General features: G+C 47.5%; 6 protein-coding genes across 6 annotated transcripts; 2 read left to right on the top strand and 4 right to left on the bottom strand.

Moving 5' to 3' along the window:
* Window positions 1–505: 505 nt before the first annotated feature.
* On the top strand, window positions 506–1310 carry JR316_0005802 (uncharacterized protein; the record flags this gene model as incomplete). Its single annotated transcript, XM_047891556.1, has 3 exons — window positions 506–816; window positions 878–1127; window positions 1182–1310. 3 exons carry the CDS (start codon window positions 506–508, stop codon window positions 1308–1310), a joined length of 690 nt encoding a protein of 229 aa, XP_047748905.1.
* A 219-nt stretch (window positions 1311–1529) lies between these two features.
* JR316_0005801 (Cytochrome b5 reductase 4) lies at window positions 1530–2357 on the bottom strand (the record flags this gene model as incomplete). The annotated part of the gene is made up of 3 exons (XM_047891555.1): window positions 1530–1615; window positions 1677–1854; window positions 1917–2357. The coding sequence occupies 3 exons, from the start codon at window positions 2355–2357 to the stop codon at window positions 1530–1532; spliced, it is 705 nt and encodes a 234-aa protein (XP_047748904.1).
* Window positions 2358–8042: 5685 nt separating this feature from the next.
* Window positions 8043–8825, bottom strand: JR316_0005800 (uncharacterized protein; the record flags this gene model as incomplete). The annotated part of the gene is made up of 1 exon (XM_047891554.1): window positions 8043–8825. The coding sequence occupies one exon, from the start codon at window positions 8823–8825 to the stop codon at window positions 8043–8045; it is 783 nt and encodes a 260-aa protein (XP_047748903.1).
* A 614-nt stretch (window positions 8826–9439) lies between these two features.
* JR316_0005799 (uncharacterized protein) lies at window positions 9440–11035 on the bottom strand (the record flags this gene model as incomplete). The annotated part of the gene is made up of 4 exons (XM_047891553.1): window positions 9440–9828; window positions 9888–10348; window positions 10413–10625; window positions 10956–11035. The coding sequence occupies 4 exons, from the start codon at window positions 11033–11035 to the stop codon at window positions 9440–9442; spliced, it is 1143 nt and encodes a 380-aa protein (XP_047748902.1).
* A 602-nt stretch (window positions 11036–11637) lies between these two features.
* Window positions 11638–12783, top strand: JR316_0005798 (uncharacterized protein; the record flags this gene model as incomplete). The annotated part of the gene is made up of 1 exon (XM_047891552.1): window positions 11638–12783. One exon carries the CDS (start codon window positions 11638–11640, stop codon window positions 12781–12783), a length of 1146 nt encoding a protein of 381 aa, XP_047748901.1.
* A 471-nt stretch (window positions 12784–13254) lies between these two features.
* Window positions 13255–14180, bottom strand: JR316_0005797 (uncharacterized protein; the record flags this gene model as incomplete). Its single annotated transcript, XM_047891551.1, has 5 exons — window positions 13255–13404; window positions 13484–13686; window positions 13786–13853; window positions 13912–14040; window positions 14116–14180. 5 exons carry the CDS (start codon window positions 14178–14180, stop codon window positions 13255–13257), a joined length of 615 nt encoding a protein of 204 aa, XP_047748900.1.
* Window positions 14181–17168: the final 2988 nt, after the last annotated feature.

Raw genomic sequence — 17168 nt, 5'->3', positions numbered from 1 at the left:
AAGATACCGTCGAAGTCCTGGGCACAAATCACGTTCTGATAGTCGCGATCACGCCCCATACGGCGGGAGGGGACGGGCAAGAGGCAGGGGGAGGGGAAGAGGCGATGGATACACTCATACACGGCGCTTCTCTCGGGATGATGATTACTATCGCTTACCACCGCCACCAAGCTCATATAGGCAACGCAGCCGATCCCGTTCACCCGTAAGAAGAGGCCCACGTACACCACCACCCCGAGAACCCAACCTATACTCGCGTGGTCGTTCACCGCGACCACGCACGCCTCCACCATACCGGCCGCATCCCAGGTCAGCCCAACCACCACGCAGAGCGTCCCGTTCGCCGCCCCGAAGTGAATCATACCTATCATCAAGAACTCGCTCGCCCTTAGGAAGAGGAGGCCCTCGTACTCCGCCACCCAGAAGAAGCTCCATAACGTCAAGAATATCGCCTATGAGACCGCGTTCGAATGAAAGAATACAGACTCGAGATCATTCTGTGCCAATGTCCGTATCATCCATGCACTCTGCAGCACCGTCATCGAACAGTCGCTTCTCGAATGAGCCAATTCCACAACCCGAAAGCACAGAAATGAATCAAACAACTCGAGATCCGGAAAAATCTCCAAGCCCTGTCCCGGAAATAATCGAAGAACAAGAAACCGCTGAACCACAGCCACCTCGGCCGGTTTTACCATGCCACAATGTGCCTGGGTTATGGTTTGTCAAGCTAGCCCTGGATAACATGGGAACCCTGAATTGCGATTTCCAAATTGATCAAGAAACGGCACTGAAGTGGAATATCGGCCAAACAAAGTATGTTATATGCGCCCTGGCGTTTTGAATATTAAATAAGAGTTTCTGATTCGATAACTAGTAACGAGGACGCTGTTATTACTGACTTTCATTCTGTTCAGGTTCCAAGAAAGAGACTGTCATTACAAATATGCTCCTTTTCCAAGCAACTTGTACAAGGAGTAATAGAAACACTCGGTACAGATCAGACACCTGCAACCATTGCTAGTGCTATTTTCGGACTCGAACAAAAGTGGCCAAATCAAGGGCAATTGATTGTCAAAATAAATCCAGATACTGCCAACACAAAGACATGGTTGCCCAATAGACTTGTTAGTGATTCAACATTCCAGAATTTGAGGCCTTTTCGTTGATCAAACTTTCAGGGTCTAAATAATGCACCTGTCCAGATTGAAGATTTTGTTCAAGAAGGACAGAACGTAGTCCAGTTCATTCAATTGTCTGGGATGTCTGATAACCTGTTTGCGCTTTGCGCATCAGAAAGGAATGACTGACCAGTGCCTATCTTGCCACCAACAGCACCACATTAAAGGAGTGCATGCTTAGACCGCGTGTTTACAATGCTGGGTTGCAACTGCTTGATCAGATTGGATCTGCAACTGAACTCCGTGTGGGGTTTCCTGGCTCGCATTCTATTGTATCATTACTCTAATGAATTAGTACAGCTCTCGGTTAATAACATGTCAAACCTGGCTTCTATGAGTCCCCTTTTCTCAAGGGGAAGGCGGTTCGGGAACTAGGAACCCAACCAAACACGAGTCTAGCATGAAATCAACATTAACCCAAGCATGGGTGGAAGCTACAGAGGTAAAGGAACACATAAGAACCAGTAGACCGTTTATAAAGATGAAGTCACGTACCGAAAAGTTGAGTTCCGTCCCTCCCAGCAACACGCATCAGCTCTCTTTCCCCGCCTGGATGAAATGGTAGATACGCAGTCATATTGTAAACCTTTCCATTGAACGCCGACCAAGCATCATCACGCTTGTTATGTTTCTTTAGAACAGAAGGAGGTATACGCATCAAGCTGTCAACGCCCTGTACGAGAGAACGGTTAGCCACAAAGAATGCAATCATATGAAGGAGAAAGAGGGGCGTACTCTTAGATCTGCCCCAGAGGACTTCAGAGCCGCCCAATCTAGAGGGCTGTGTCCCGGAGACAGCGCAACCTTCCCACCTGCCTTTTTAGAGGGTTTCGGTGGAGGTTTTGTGGTTGTAGTGGGCACCAGGAGCGATGAGCCACTTGAGGGTGGATTGGGAACGCCGGGCCGCCGTACAGAGAGCGAGGGCACCGGCGGGGGAGGCATACGCTCTGAATCGCTCAAGAAACCCGGCATCTTAGCAGACTGCACCCTCTGGGCGCTGTTCAGACTAGGAAATGCGGGTGGGGTGTCGTCATCTTGCTGTTCCGTTTCCGTGTCTTCGCCCTCTCCGTCGTCTGAAGCAGGAGGGGAAAATGTCTGGAAAGTGGGAACCGGAGGGGTTTCAGGCTCGGCAGAGGATGTCCCGCTGTAGAGCCAGTTGCGAAGATAGGAGGTCATGGTTGTAATAGAGGAAGATGGATGGGCGTCGAGTCACAATCCGATCCCGCGTAAAGTGAGGCACGGGTTGCCCCTGATTGGCTCGGCGAGTGATCAATTTGTGTATTACAAATAATATTGCACCGCAATTCGAGCCTTGATAACTTTGGACCTTCACGTATAGCGAAGGGAGAATGAGAATTTAGGTTTGTTGCGGCTGACCAGAAAATCTTGTCTAATATTTAAATTTGCTGGAGTAAAAGGACTGTCATTTCCGATCTACTAACAAATTTGCCGCTATTAAAAGCGCTAAAATAATTAGTAGTATCAAAGTACTATATCTGAACATGTCGAAACAGACGATCGCAGTAATGAACAAGGTAAATCTCTAGTTGAAGCAGCTGCTAAAAAAGCTTTCATATTTGAATATACAGCCTCCAATTTGCTTCAAGGTAGTGATTCTCTAGCAAAATCTACAACAGTGAGATTCGACTTTCTCCATTTTCCCAGAGCAGGGTCGCTCGCCCAATAAACAATTCTTCCAATATCTTCATCAGCAAATATTTTCAATAGACACTAGGTGACATGGGTGACTCAAAACGCCACGCCGCTGCGTGACATCATGGTTCCCTTCCATCGCAAATGACGGGTAGGAAACAATTGTCATCTGGTTGTCTTTGTTGTAAGTATAATGCGCAGTGGTGGTAAAAGATGTAGATTCACGACGTAGCTACACGGTTGTACCTACAGTAACTACGGAACCTATAGTAGAATAATCTAGAAAAAATATGATAAGATAAACTACAAGAGGAAGATAACGACTTAGCGACCAAGTCGCTCGCCGACTATCATTCCAACACTCCCCCTTAGTCGGCCAAAACTCCCAACTGCAACGTGAAACCATCGTGTGCAACGCGAGGTAAAGCCTTTGTGAAAACGTCTGCCAAATTGTTTGAAGTGTTGATGTAAACCGTGTCGAGCGTCTTCTTCTCCACCAAGTCGCGTAGGAAATGAAATGCAATGTCAATGTGCTTCGTACGGGCATGGAATTCTGGATGATGCGCAATCGAAATGGCTGCCGTATTGTCGGTAAAGATGGTTGACGTTGATGGAATGTGGAAACCGAGCTCCGTGAAGAGTGAGCGGTGCCATAAGACTTGCTTCGCCGCATGCGTTGTGGAAACGTATTCGGCTTCAGCGGTTGAAAGTGCGACCGTATTCTGTTTCTTCGAGCTCCATGCCACAGCGCCGCCTGCTATCGTAACCACGTATCCGCTAGTTGATTTCCGATCGTAGTTTTCAGCCCAATCGGCGTCGCAATAAACATTGAGATTTACGTCCAAAACTTGCGAATCGCCGCCGTAAGTAAGTTTGTGATTGCGCGTGCCCTTCAGATAACGAAATATACGTTTGACAGCGGTCCAATGAGTCGATTTCGGCTTGCTGGTGAATTGCGCGAGTTTGTATACCGCAAACGCGATGTCTGGACGAGTTCCGAGTGCCAGATACATGAGCGAGCCGATGACCGTTGCATAACTGAATCCTAAACGCGAATTAACCTCCCCCTGACCGTCTCCATCCTCCCGAACACCTTCATCCTTATCCAATCGCACGTTCGGGTCCATAGGCGTCGAAACGGGGTTCGCGTCTTGTAAACCAAACTTCTCGAGGAGTTTGTCGATGTAGTGTGCTTGCGAGAGCGAAATGTAATGGTCCTTTTGCTCGAGCTTGAATCCTAGCATCATCGAGGGCTGACCCATCGATTTAACGTCGAATTTCGAGCCTAATTCTCGCTCCAGCTGGTCGTTGAGCGAGTCGTTTGTTGAGAAACTGATTATGTCGTCCACCCAGGTAACCAAAATCGTAAAATCGCCGTTTTCAGCTCGACGGATGTAGCAGCAGTAATCGCTCTTGAGTTTCGTAAAACCGAATGAAGTGAGAGCGTTATCGAGTTCATGGTTCCATACGTTTCCTGCCTGCTTGAGACCGTAAAGCGAACGAATGAGACGGCATGCCTGACCAGTGCCATCGTCATAACCGGGTGGTTGGACCATATATATCTCCTCCGAGATGTAACCATGCAAATATGCACCCTTTATATCGAATTGACGCATCTTGAGATTGTGTACGGCCGAATATGCGAGTAGCGAGCGTAGCGTGTCGAATCGCATGACTGGTGCGAATGTTCCGTCCTCGCTGTAGTCTGTACCAGGTCTCTGAGAGCATCCCTGAACGACTAGTCGGGCCTTGTACTTGATGACGTTCCCGTTTTCGTCCCGTTTCTTCGCGTAGACCCAACGGCATCCAACCAGTTTCCTTCCATCCGGAATCTTCATCATCTCCCAAGTACCCATCCGTAAAAGCGTCTCAATTTCTTCGTCCATAGCTGCCTTCCACGCAGCTGCCTCACAGCTTTCCAAAGCTTCTTCAAGTGTCCGAGGTACGTCCAATTCGCGCATGGCAAAGACACGTTCCGAATCGTCTAAAATCGCGCCCCACAGCTGTTCTTTGACAATGTTTGCTTGCTCCGTTGCTGTAGACTTTGCGCTCGAGGTCTCGGTCGATTTTGTAGCGATTTGTGGTGCGTTTAGAGTCGTTTGGGATCGTGTAGTCGGTAAACGAGCATTCGGGTTGTTTGCCTTCTTGTAATCAACAAAATTGTGTTCACGAGCTGATCGACGTATGCTGGGCTGTGGAATCGATGCTGTAGACGAAATAGGTTCGTTCTTGACGGTTTCTGGCTCGTTTTCGCTGGATTTAACGTCTGTCGATTCGTTACGCTCCCCCTCAGACGATAATCCAGGAATTTCGACGTTCTGCGGCGTTTCGTTTTCGTTAAACGATACGTTTCGCGATGACTTCACTGTGCGCGATTTGGGATCGTAATAACGCACAGACTTCGAGCCTTCGTTAAAACCAACGAATACCATCTTCTTCGACCGTGGCTTGAGCTTCGAAAGCCCCTTCGTCTCGTCTAACACCCATACATCGCATCCGAACTCCCGAAGGTGAGAAACATCCGGTTTCTTGTTGTGCCAGCCTTCATATGGTGTCTTGTCGTCGAGTGCTCGAGTAGGCGCGCGGTTGCGTAAATAATTCGCGTAATTGACCGCCTCGTCCCAGAGAAAGAGAGGTAAATTCTTCGCAATAATCATCGCACGTGCTAGCTCCAACAGCGTACGATTGTAGCGCTCTGCGACGCCGTTCTGAGATGGGGAATATGGCGCCGTCGTCTCGATTTCAATGCCTCTCTCCGCCGCCCACTTCTTAATCCGCTCGTTCACGAGTTCCTTGCCATTGTCCATGCGAATGTACCTCGGATACTGCCCAAACCTCCTCTTCACTCGCTCCCCATGATTCTCAATCGCCTTCGCCGCCTCCTTCTTGTCCTTCAAGAAAACCACGCCGTTGTATCGCTTCGCGTCGTCCATAAACGTAATGTAGTAATAAAATCCATTTACCGAGCGTGTTCCGATAGGACCCCATACGTCGCTCATGGTTCGCTCTCCAGGAACCGTGGATCGATTTTCTGCTTCTCCAGGGAAAGGTTTATGCGTCTGCTTCGCTTGGATGCACGCCTCGCACGATGGGGATGGAATAGACGTTTCGTCCACGGAAAGACCGACGACAAGATCGTTCCGGACGAGTTTCTGCAACGACGACACTGAGATATGGCCAAAACGACGATGCCATTGATCCCAGGTGAGTTTTGGCGAGACGTAGTTGACCTGTTCCCCTGAATTAAGCTGAGCGCGAGCGTGAAGAATATACATCTGACCGCGTTTCGACCCTTTTCCAATAACCTTATCCTTCGCATCCATCAAAAGAACCTTCCCATTCTTAAACGACGAGCTCCTCCCATCCCTCTCAAACCTTCCGAGCGACATCAAAGCATTTTCGGCTTCAGGGATGTGTAAAACGTCTTTCAAACGATGAGTAATCGTCTGCCCGTCGACATCGAAGTTGAGGATGACTGTTCCGCGGCCTGCAATGATAGCTGGACTCTTTCCGACACCACGAACGGAGGAATTAACGAGTGGCGTATACTCGATGAAGGCTTCACGGACGGGACAAACGTGACTGGTGGTTGCAGAATCGTAAAGCCAGTCGTAACGAGAGAAGTTTGACGTCGAGTACGTGTGGTACGCAACCTCATCGTTGAGCGTAGTGTTGACGTCCTCCCGAGCCTGATTCGTCCGCCCTCTATTCTTCGTCTTCCGCCCCCTCGGACCCTTTCCTTCACGACCTCCGCCCTTCGCCCAGCAATCCTTCGAAATGTGCCCCATCTTGTGGCAATTATAGCACTCCTTCCCGCCGCTGCCATCCCTCGAACCATTACCCTTTCCATCCGACGACCCTTGACCTCCACGAACTTGAAGCGTAGTCCCTCCGGCACCATCACCTCCACGCTCCTTCCGACGACGAGCTTCTTCAAGGAGAACACCAACGAGCTCTTGCGAAGTGAGCGTAGGACGATTCCCGCTCGAGCCCAAAAAGGATGACGCATAATTCTCCCAAGATTCCGGCAACGAGGTGAGCAAAATCATGACGAAATCTTCGTCCGATACAATGCTGCCCATGATGTGCAGCTCCTCCTGGAATTGACGTAGCTTTGCGATATGCTCTGCCATGTCGCATCCCTCCTCTGCGGTTGCCCGGAAAAGTGCTCGTCGTGTCGCCAAAACACCGAGTCGTCCCTTGGATTCCTTCACTGTGCACAACTGCGTCCACATCTCGCGCGCCGTGCGCGCTCCCAGGACGTGTACCATCTCCGCATCGCTTAACGCGAGTTCGATCCTGCATCGCGCTTTCGCATCTCCCTTATCCCACGCTGTCTGAGCTGCGATTTCTTCCGCCGTGGGTGCGTTCGGTTTCGCTGATCCTGGTCGAAGCGACGTGCCGTCCACGTATTTCTCCAGTCCGAGGTCCACCAGTACTGCTAGCATGCGCCGCTTCCACGGCATCCAATTGTGGGCCTTCAGTGTGTCGATGCGATATCCGCCGATGTTGACTTCCGCGGTTGTCGAGTCAGCCATTTGACGTCGAGTACAAGTTTAGATATAGATCGATAAGAATAGAACGAGTTTAGAACAAAGCGAGCTTTAGTTATGACCTCTCGGGGCCCATAACCTGTTGTAAGTATAATGCGCAGTGGTGGTAAAAGATGTAGATTCACGACGTAGCTACACGGTTGTACCTACAGTAACTACGGAACCTATAGTAGAATAATCTAGAAAAAATATGATAAGATAAACTACAAGAGGAAGATAACGACTTAGCGACCAAGTCGCTCGCCGACTATCATTCCAACAGTCTTCGTCTATGAAAACCGAAAATTTGGAGCCCAAATATGTTGCGTGCAGATCGTCAGAGTAGATGTTTGTCATAAGATCCGCTTTAGGGACCAGAGCGCCAGTTGAAGGGGAGGTACAGTCGAAAGTTAAAGCAGATAGAGTCCAATCGGAGCTATATTCACCACCAAACACAATGATAGTGGCTTTTGTCCCTGTGCGGTCCAGGAACCAGTTGGAGGGATCTACGGTCACCAATGGAGTTTCCGTACGACGTAGATAGGGCGCAATGAGTGGTATGTTTTGGTCTGGTATGCAAGTAAACTCTGGATTCGACGAGTAATCACAAAGATAGTAGTAGTCAGAAACAGCCAGAAGTTGATTCCGCGGCAACAGTGATAGGAATACCTATATATTAAATGAAAAATGGATTAGCGGACATTATTGATACTGAGTGGTATATCAAGCTCACTGATGGAAACGATGCCCGTTGTGCTACACGAAATGGGTACTTCGAAGGTAGGCTGTTGGCCTGCCTCCAGTCGACCACACACACGTAATACTCGCGAGCGGCCATAACATGGAAAGCGAGATGCGGTCCACGAAGCGAAATCGAACAATGAGGAGCAATCCTGTGTATATGAGGGAAAGAAGCAATCTGCGTAGCCTTCAACCCTATAACGCGTTGCATGCCATCCAAAACTGCCTCAACGCGCCATATTTGAAAATGGTGCCAATTTTCCGTAGCGCCGGTGGAATATTCATGGCTAGAGAGGGCGAAAGCCACTGAAAACCCGACAAAGGGGGATTGCATGTCATCTTCGATGGTCACCTGAACCCAGGAAGGACAAGTATGCGCTATCTGATTTGGAATGAGTTCCACTCCAGATGGTGACTCCGATGAGTCGGAGTCGAGGTCGTAGTAGGTTATTCCTGCCTTTGAGCTTGCGACGAAAAGCCAGCGCCCTCCCGCACCAAGGTGCACACGGTGGGCATCTGTGATTTTGAACTCACGTTCTCGAGCAGTTTGGAACGTCTTTGCGTTCAACGCACGATGCGCGCTCATCCATCTGAGAAGGAGAGCCTCGAGCTCTAAAGACGAGTACAAAGAAATTGGGCGTTCCAATCTCGGACGAACGGCGTTGGACACCACGTATTGCTCGACAAGGTGTCTCCAAACTTCCCTTGCCCTTGTCATCTCTCCCAGGTATCGACAGGTCTGTCATCCCGAAATCAGGAAAGTTACACAGTCAGAAATATAAATGTAAATGGTTTATACCCTTCGAAGTCTTAGTAAATCGTCCCATCTCGCGCATTTGAGTATTTCTTGCAGCAACTCAATCGGTAACCGTGACGTTAAGAACGATCCTTTCTAGCCACGAATCATTAGGATAATCATGTCAACGTCCCTGGTTAAAATGCAGACCGCAGAGTTACTAGAAGTGGTCACAGAATTCATGAAAGCAACCCAAAGTTGAGTTGGATACTAGAGAAGATTGATAGAAGAGCGTTTGTGCAATGTAAATTCAGGACAAAGTTGGGGAAAGGAAGTTCGGAACGGAAGACGAAATTCTTGTACTCCGATTTTATTCTCCGCTTGAAATAACACTTCGATAGCGCGGATCTACTGTAGGCTCTTACCAGCCATTTTTGACTAATCACTTTTTCGAAGTCAAAAGAAATTTTCCTGTGGTCAAGTTAACCATATTCCTTTACACTACTACCCTGCGAATCCGCTTTCCAAAATTTGTTTCTCTGGTATGACTCGTTTTCTTTTTTAAGGCAATTATGTATACATCTGAATGGGTACGACTAATAAATTCTGAAAAAGCCATCTAAAGCACGGCCAATAGGGGTAAAAAATCCTCCTCCTCCTTCTCCTCCTCCACGATGACCAATACGCAGATTATCAATTTGTTTTTCAAGCTCAGCTCTCTGCTGGTCTGCATTAGCAGAAGTCTGCGAAAGCTGATCTCTAATCCCAGAAAGTTGTTGATTGTACTCGGCATTCGCTTTTTCTTGTTCCCTACGTGATGCTTCTGACATCTCTTGCATTCGATTTTCAAGCCTCTCTTTTTCTTTGCGGTAGTCGGTGGCCAACTTTTGAGATTCATTCTGCACGCGCATCATCTCCGCTTGGAGCTTGTTCGCCTCTGCCTCGAGCTCTCGTCTTGCCTCCTCGTCTTTAACGCGTATCGCCTCTGGATGTGACAAAATTTCCTATGATTAGATTTGCAAGATATATACAAATAAAACCTACCTTTCATTTCTTCTCTAACAGCCGTGATCTCCTTACGGTGCTTCTCGATCTGCTCCATCATCTCCTTATTCAACTGCGCTCCAGCGGCCGTCTGCGCCATATCCTTTCCCTCATCAACCAGCTCACGCTGGATCTGCAGCGCCATCGGGTGGTTCTGAAGTATACGCCTAATAACACTCAACGCCGCAGCGCGCGTATTATCGTGCCGGAGGAACTGCGCGCCTTTTGCTATGACAGGCTTGAAAAAGATGTCCTGCGTAGCGAGCTCGTGCGCGCGCGCCTCGCCTACCTCCGGTTTGACTTCGCCCCACATGTTGGTGAGGATGACGACGTTGCGGAGCGTGCTCTCGCCGCAGAGCTCACGGAACATTTTAAAGTTCCTTGATGAGATGCCGGTCATACGGAAATCTGAGATGCGGTGGATGTAGATCACACCCGCGAGGCGCTTGCCGTGTTCGTACCTATTTGCAAAGAAGAAGGGATGTAAAGAGAAGATAATTGCGTAGGATGGTGGGTTTGAACTACGTTTCAGCGAGAAACATGGCGATCATACGCAGAACGTCCGCGTCACTCTTGGTGGTATCATCAAACCCGGGGGTGTCAATGAGACTAACGGACCGCCCGTCGAGCTCAAAGGACGGCGCTAGCTCGACCGCGCCCGTGCAAGAGTGGAGACCCTGCCCGACTTTGAGGTTTGCCCCGCTCGCGAGGTTGATGAACTGTGCCAGGCAAGGTGCCCTACAACGGACGGTCAGTTCAAACGATGCGTCCAGCCAAAAAAAAAAGGTTTACGCTTGTTTTTCCGGTGCCTGTAGCTCCCATGACACTGTTGGAGGAAGACATGGTTATTTCCTTGTCTGATATTTTGGAAGAGGTTCAGCTGCTCACGCGATTGTGACGTTGGCGTTATCGACAACGGTAGCCTAGAAAATACTCAGATAAGTTATGTATGTTAAGTAAGAGGACGTCAACGTGCCTTGTTACGGAGAGACATGCTGCTCGACCAGGCGCTAAAACGGTTCTCTTGAGTTGCCTGAAAATACAAACAGTGGGTATCAATGAACAAACCTCTGTCCGATAGAGACGTTGTCCGAATGAGCAGAATGAGTGGGTGAGGTACCCATCGTCGAAGGATAAGTATCGTGCATAGTGAAAGAAAAGAAAGAGACGTGTAAGCTCTAATTCACCTTGACTGCACCTTTATATATATGCTCTTCAAGGTATCTACACGTGTGAGGGTAGAATGATACGATTGTGGCTCAAAAATTAGTAGATGTTCCGCAGCGCAGCGCATCTTACACCTTATTTCAGTCATTATATGCACAAAAATGGACAACAGGGCCGTTAAATATTAGCATGCTAGCATCTGGAAGGATTCCACGGGAACGATTGTAATCCATCAGATAGACGCCCGTCGAGTTCACCGCGAAAGATGCCGTTCCAAATCGAGAACTTGAAGATACGTTGTTTCGCACGGTAAGAATAAAACCAGAGGCAGCAGCAGTAATTCCAGAACGCATGGCTCAGGACAACCCCATTGGTCGGGACCTGACTGTCACTGCCAAATGTGAACGGCAGAATGGTTGACATATTTTTGTGCAGTGTGCCCGCACAGCACACATGTCGTAAGTAGGCTATGCAACGACTACACATATAATAACCAGCTGCTTAGTCGCGAAAAGAGGCCTCACCGCAGCCAACATTCGAACAATTATCCAAATCGCCCCATCAAAGAAAACATCGCAGCATAATGAGCGCCGGCCTTATATGCGCGTACCCGCTCTCGGGCGGCTACGGACCCATCCCACGATTCCTCTACTACATCCTGTTGATCATCACACTCGTATTCCACAAAACGAAATGGCTGGTCGACAGCACACTCGGTGCGTCCATGATCTTCAGCTCCATCGCAGCTGTCCACGCGCTCGCGCTGGACGCGGCAAAAGGGAAGGCGACGGTGGATTTGGACATTATCCCAGTATATGCTATCACGGGCGTCGGGCTCGTTGCGGCAATACCGCTGATGGTGTGGTCCAAAACGCTAAGAGAGGCGGAAACGTCTGCACGGCTGCTTGTATTTTTGTGGATCCTCGTTATGTTCACGGGGAACATGGCGTCTTTAGCAAGCATCAAGAAGATCCCGTCGCCCGTGCCGTGCGACGCAGACGCGTGCACGGCGCTAGTGTGCAATGTCACTCTGCCGCTGAGGCAGAGCCAGCAGATCGTCTCTGTCCCGTTCCACCTCGGCTCATTCATAATCCACACATGGTCCACGCTCTTCTCATGGACCGCAGGCTGGCTAGCCTTCATGGCCATCATATTCTTCTCTGAGCAGAAACGCCCGCTCGATCTCGCGCGCGCACAGCTAAAAACCAACGTCGGCTCGCGCCGCTTCCGACGCAAAAACGCGGATAGAGTCGCAACGTGCGCGGTATGCGCGCCGCCGCTCGCTGTGGGTTTTTGTGTGGGCCATATCGTTGTGATGGAAGTGGCGATGCTCGGGCCGAGGGGGTTGCCAGTGGGCGAAAATATGACGGCCATTGGTCAGTGGGGGCCCTTAGTCGGCGCTGCATTTGCGACAATCGCGTCGATCATTCAGTGGGGGTTCTACGAGCCGGAGGTCAAGATGGCAAGCACTAGAGATGTGGAACAGATGCGTAGGGTTTCTCAGACTGACCGGGCACCTGGGGCCGGGAATGGTGTTTTTGATACGGCGATGTATTTTCAGGAAGGGTATTGGTGGGGACGAGGAGCGGATGCGCTGCCTGTTATGGAACATGGAGGAGTGAAATGGATTGTTAGGGAAGGAAAGTTGACACGATTCGAACAGTTACCTGAGATGAGTACTGTCGTTGTTAGAGACGAAACGAGGAGATGCAAATATCCATTGTTTTAGCAGAACACCGCTGACGAAGACAATGAAGTAGAATCTGAATAAATGACTGAGAGACTTCATAATTTTCTTGATACCGTTTGTCCAGGGGTTTAATAGTCTGCGTAACGTTGAGAGCCTTCCAATGCCTTGTACTCTAAATATACGCTTGATCGAAGTCAAAGTGTTTTTTTTAAAAGAACATGGTGACAGAAGATGGCTCGAGCTCATGAATGACTTGGTATCCTTCAAGTTCAACGTTTTACTTCATGGGGATTTTTGAAGTTTTGCATTGCCGCTAAGTTGAGTCGAATTCAAGCTGCGTTTTTATTCCTCACAACTCGGTGCGCCACAATCCGGGAGTCTTCAGTCACACAGGTTACTGCCCATCTCCTACTCTGCTCTGCCCCTCTGATCGAACCTAACTAATCAAAGCAAAGTTAATCTGCATTAAACCAAAAGAATCGAAAACAGATAATACAAGCGCAAATACATCTACGCAAGAGCTTTAGGTCTCGGACGGGCTTCAGCATCATATTGTCTCGGGCGGGAGCGCCGCGAAGATTTCTTAGGAGGCGGCGCGAGGAAATACGGGCTAACAGACACCGCGAGCAACAGGAGAGTCGCAGAGAGCGACATCCAAGGCTATATATAACGCATCGCAAATCAGAAAAAAACACATCGTTGCTCGAAAACGAAGGGTTGAGTTGATACGAATACGCACCAAGTTTCCGTATGTAGCGCTGAACCCTCGTTTCTCGAATCTCGACTTCGCGACGCCCCATATCCCAATCATGAAGAGGAAAGCGAGGGATGAGAATGCGAAGGAGATCCATGCGAAAATTCGGAAGACTTTATCGCTTCGCTCCGTCCGAACGCAGAGTACAGGCATCATCGAGACCATCGTCAGAAATGTGAATATAGCAGCTATTCAAACAAAAAAAAACGCCAATTAGCTCACCAACGATCCACGATCCATCGAAGAAAGAAAGAAAAAAAGACAAGGCAAATCAGACGCGCACATACATATTGGGTAAAATACAAAAGCTTTCGTGATAGGGTTGTCGATCTCAGGCTGCCATGTGAAGCCCAACCTACACAAACCATCAATTCAAGCCCAGGTACGTACTTTATACACAGACCACAACTCACTGTAAAGGCGAGCACACATCACCCTCATCCAAACACCACCCCCACATCCCAAAGCTCACTCCATTAGCCTGGCTCGAGTGCATAAAATAAAACGTGGACACCATCGGCACCGAAAACACAGTGAGAAGCCTATACGACTCTTTGGATCAGCGCACGAGCTCTGAACATCATGATTCATGGCTCGCGAAATGACGAATGGCTTACAATAGAACGAAAGCAGCAAGCGTGGATAGGAAAACGTAGAATGTCGGATTGGCGTAAATTATCATCGTGAGAGGTGGTGGTGGTGGAGGTGGTGGTATGTAGCAGTCGTAAGTGGTAATCAATCAATCGTCAAAGGTAAAGGTTTCCGTGAGGGACTCGTTGAAGGGTGGCGGCGATAACCGTGACAATAGACGGTATATATCTCCTCGAGTCGGAATCGCTATCGAGAAGTCGGCTTGAACTTTGGACTCCGAGGGCTACTAGAACATGTCAACTTCAAGGAGCGAAAAGCCGACCGCACATAAATCCAGAGCCCAGAAAATCCGATAAGTATAGCGAGTAGCGAGTAGTGAGTGGAGAACAGAATGAAGAGAGAAGAGAGAAGCCGAAGCCTCATCTCGTCTGAACCTAATACCTAGCCCCGCGCTGCTGCCCCCACTGCCCAGAACTTCTGATTCTGAACTCGTGCCCAATGCCCATTTATTGCCGCCGCCGCAAAGGCACTTTCCGAGATGCCAAGCAATCCCCTGTCACATTAAGGGTTCGAAGTCCGGACCCAAACCAGGCAATCTTTTCTAAATATAGACAAGCCTCGATTGATTTGAACTTGAACTTTGAAGGGAGTTTGAATTGCTTCGGAGTGATCCGGATCAGAGGTCAGAGGCTTATGATGTCAGGTTCAACATCGCAACTTGCAATGACTTGTCAATGGCAAGCAGACACCTGTTTCACGTCTACGTACACTCTCGAGCGCATTTTGGTCTGGTCAGTGGTAACCAAGACCCAGCTGGCATTTTGAATCCTTGTATCTCTCCATGTTTTAGTCCCCATATGCCACCTAGTTTGACTTTGATTTTGACTTTAACTTTGACATTCAGTCTACATGAAGCAAATCTAAATACCAGTAAGCGTTTCTAAATAAAAAGCAACAAAAACAAGATCGAGAAAAAGCAAGAAAGATATACACACATACATGCGTAATAGTAATACGCGAACAGGACGAGGACGAGGAGCACTGCGAGCCAAAATTCGAAATTCGAAATTCGAAAGAATGAACTTGGTACAATTCCCGAAACGAATATTTGAACTTTGAACGGAAGACAGTAGATGCAATCATTCGATTATTCGATTATCCATTCGAGATTCAAGATTCAAGATTTGACATTTGATATTCGAGATAGAGAGACAGACAAAGAAGAAAAAAAGAAAAAAATACAACTTTGTAATTCGCGATGGATGGATGATGGACTGAACGTTCAAAAAATGAAACGAGAACTTCTTATTGAGATTGAGATCGAAATTGACATTGACATTGAAATTGAATTGAGATTGTGCTTGAGATTGAGATTGAAATCTCGACGCGAACCCGAGTTTCAGGTAGAAAAGAAGAAGAATAAAAGGAAGAGAAATGGAATAGAATGGAATGGACTCGGAATGGAATAATAATTAAAAAAATAACACAATACAAAATAAAATAAAATAAAATAAAACAAAGCAAGACAAAACATAGCAAACATTGTAAGAAACCGTTTCGAAACTTGAAGATTCAAGATTCAAAATTCAAAATTCAAGATGGAGAAAATTGGGAAAAACCAATAAAAAAAGAAATCACAAATCACAAATCGCAAAACACAATCGAAATATATATATATATATATACCGTCCGTCCATCCGTCTTCAAGAGGAGAACAAATAATAAAAAAAAACAAAAGGAAGGAAGGAAGGAAACTGTTGTCAAGACTCGAGACTAGAGACAGAGAGACACTAGACACTGGTGACTGGGAAAATATGCGTATACGTATACATACATCGACATCGTATCGTTGGATCATAGAAGCCATGGGATCCGAGAATAAATGAGAAATGAGAATTGAGAATTGGGAAATAAGAATTGGGAAATGAGAATTGGACACAATGGATGAATGAATAAATGGACTAAGGATAAGCTCAGGAAAGCGAGAAACACAGAACCAGAGAACCGTAGAAACATAAAAAATAAAAACAGAAAAAAAAATGCGTGTCGTGACGAAAGACAAAAGACAAATAAATATATAGAATAGAATCGACAGAGGCAAGACCACAAAACACGAATTCGAGATTCAAGCTGAGTCGACGAATCGACCATTCCAACTTCCAAGAATGAATAATATGAAGCTGCGCGCGCGCGTGTGGATGCGTATGGATGTGTGGGCGTGTGTGGACGCGTGTGGGTGCGTATGGGCTAATGCGAAAAGACGTGTGGGACGTAAATGGTACGTGCGGTGCGTGCGTGCGTTAATGGGTGCGTATATGTGTGCGTTGGCGCTGGTGTTGGCGTTGCGAGTGTGAGTGTGAGTGCATGGTTGGATGGATGTATGCATTGCGAGTCCAATATGCAATATGTGTGTGTTGTGTGTTGTGTTGTGAGTGCATGGATATGGATGTGAATGTATGCGCAGTGAATGCAAGGATGTGTGCATGGATGTATGCGTGGACGTATGCATGGATGTGGATGTGTATGGATAAGTGTGGATGTGGCTGGTGATACAACGTGCATGTGATTTGTAACGAGTCCCTTGGGATAGTACAACAGACAGACAGACAAACGGAATAGACAGATAGACAGACAGGACAGGAACAAGACAATAAGACAGACAAAAGACGATATGAAAGAAAAGAATGAAATTTTGGGAGACGGGAGAAAAAGACGGGGAAAAAAATGGATTTTTGGTGTTTGGAAATAAAGGAAATGAAATAAAGGAAATGAAATAAAGGAAATGAAATAGAGGAAAAGGAATAGAGAAAAGTGAAATGAAATAAAATGAAAAAGTAAAAAGTAAAGAGCAAAGAGAAAAGGAAGAAAATATAAAAGAAGAAAGAGTGAAAAGAGAAGAAGTAAAATAATAAAAATTTCTGAAAAAAAAAAAAAAAAAAAAAAACAGAACAGAACAATCTAGTCATCATCGCTCCAACGTCCAACCCTCTCATCAAGCCTTCAGAAACCCCAAAAACCAAAACCTGGCGGGAAGTAGGAAGTAGGAAGTGGCAAGTAGAAAATGGGAAGTGGGAAACGG

The sequence above is a fragment of the Psilocybe cubensis genome, chromosome 5 (assembly GCF_017499595.1).
Source record: "Psilocybe cubensis strain MGC-MH-2018 chromosome 5, whole genome shotgun sequence".
In the NCBI taxonomy this organism is placed as follows: domain Eukaryota; kingdom Fungi; phylum Basidiomycota; class Agaricomycetes; order Agaricales; family Agrocybaceae; genus Psilocybe; species Psilocybe cubensis.
The sequence above is the reverse complement of the archived record's forward strand: the minus strand, read 5'-3'. Positions and strand labels throughout refer to the sequence as shown.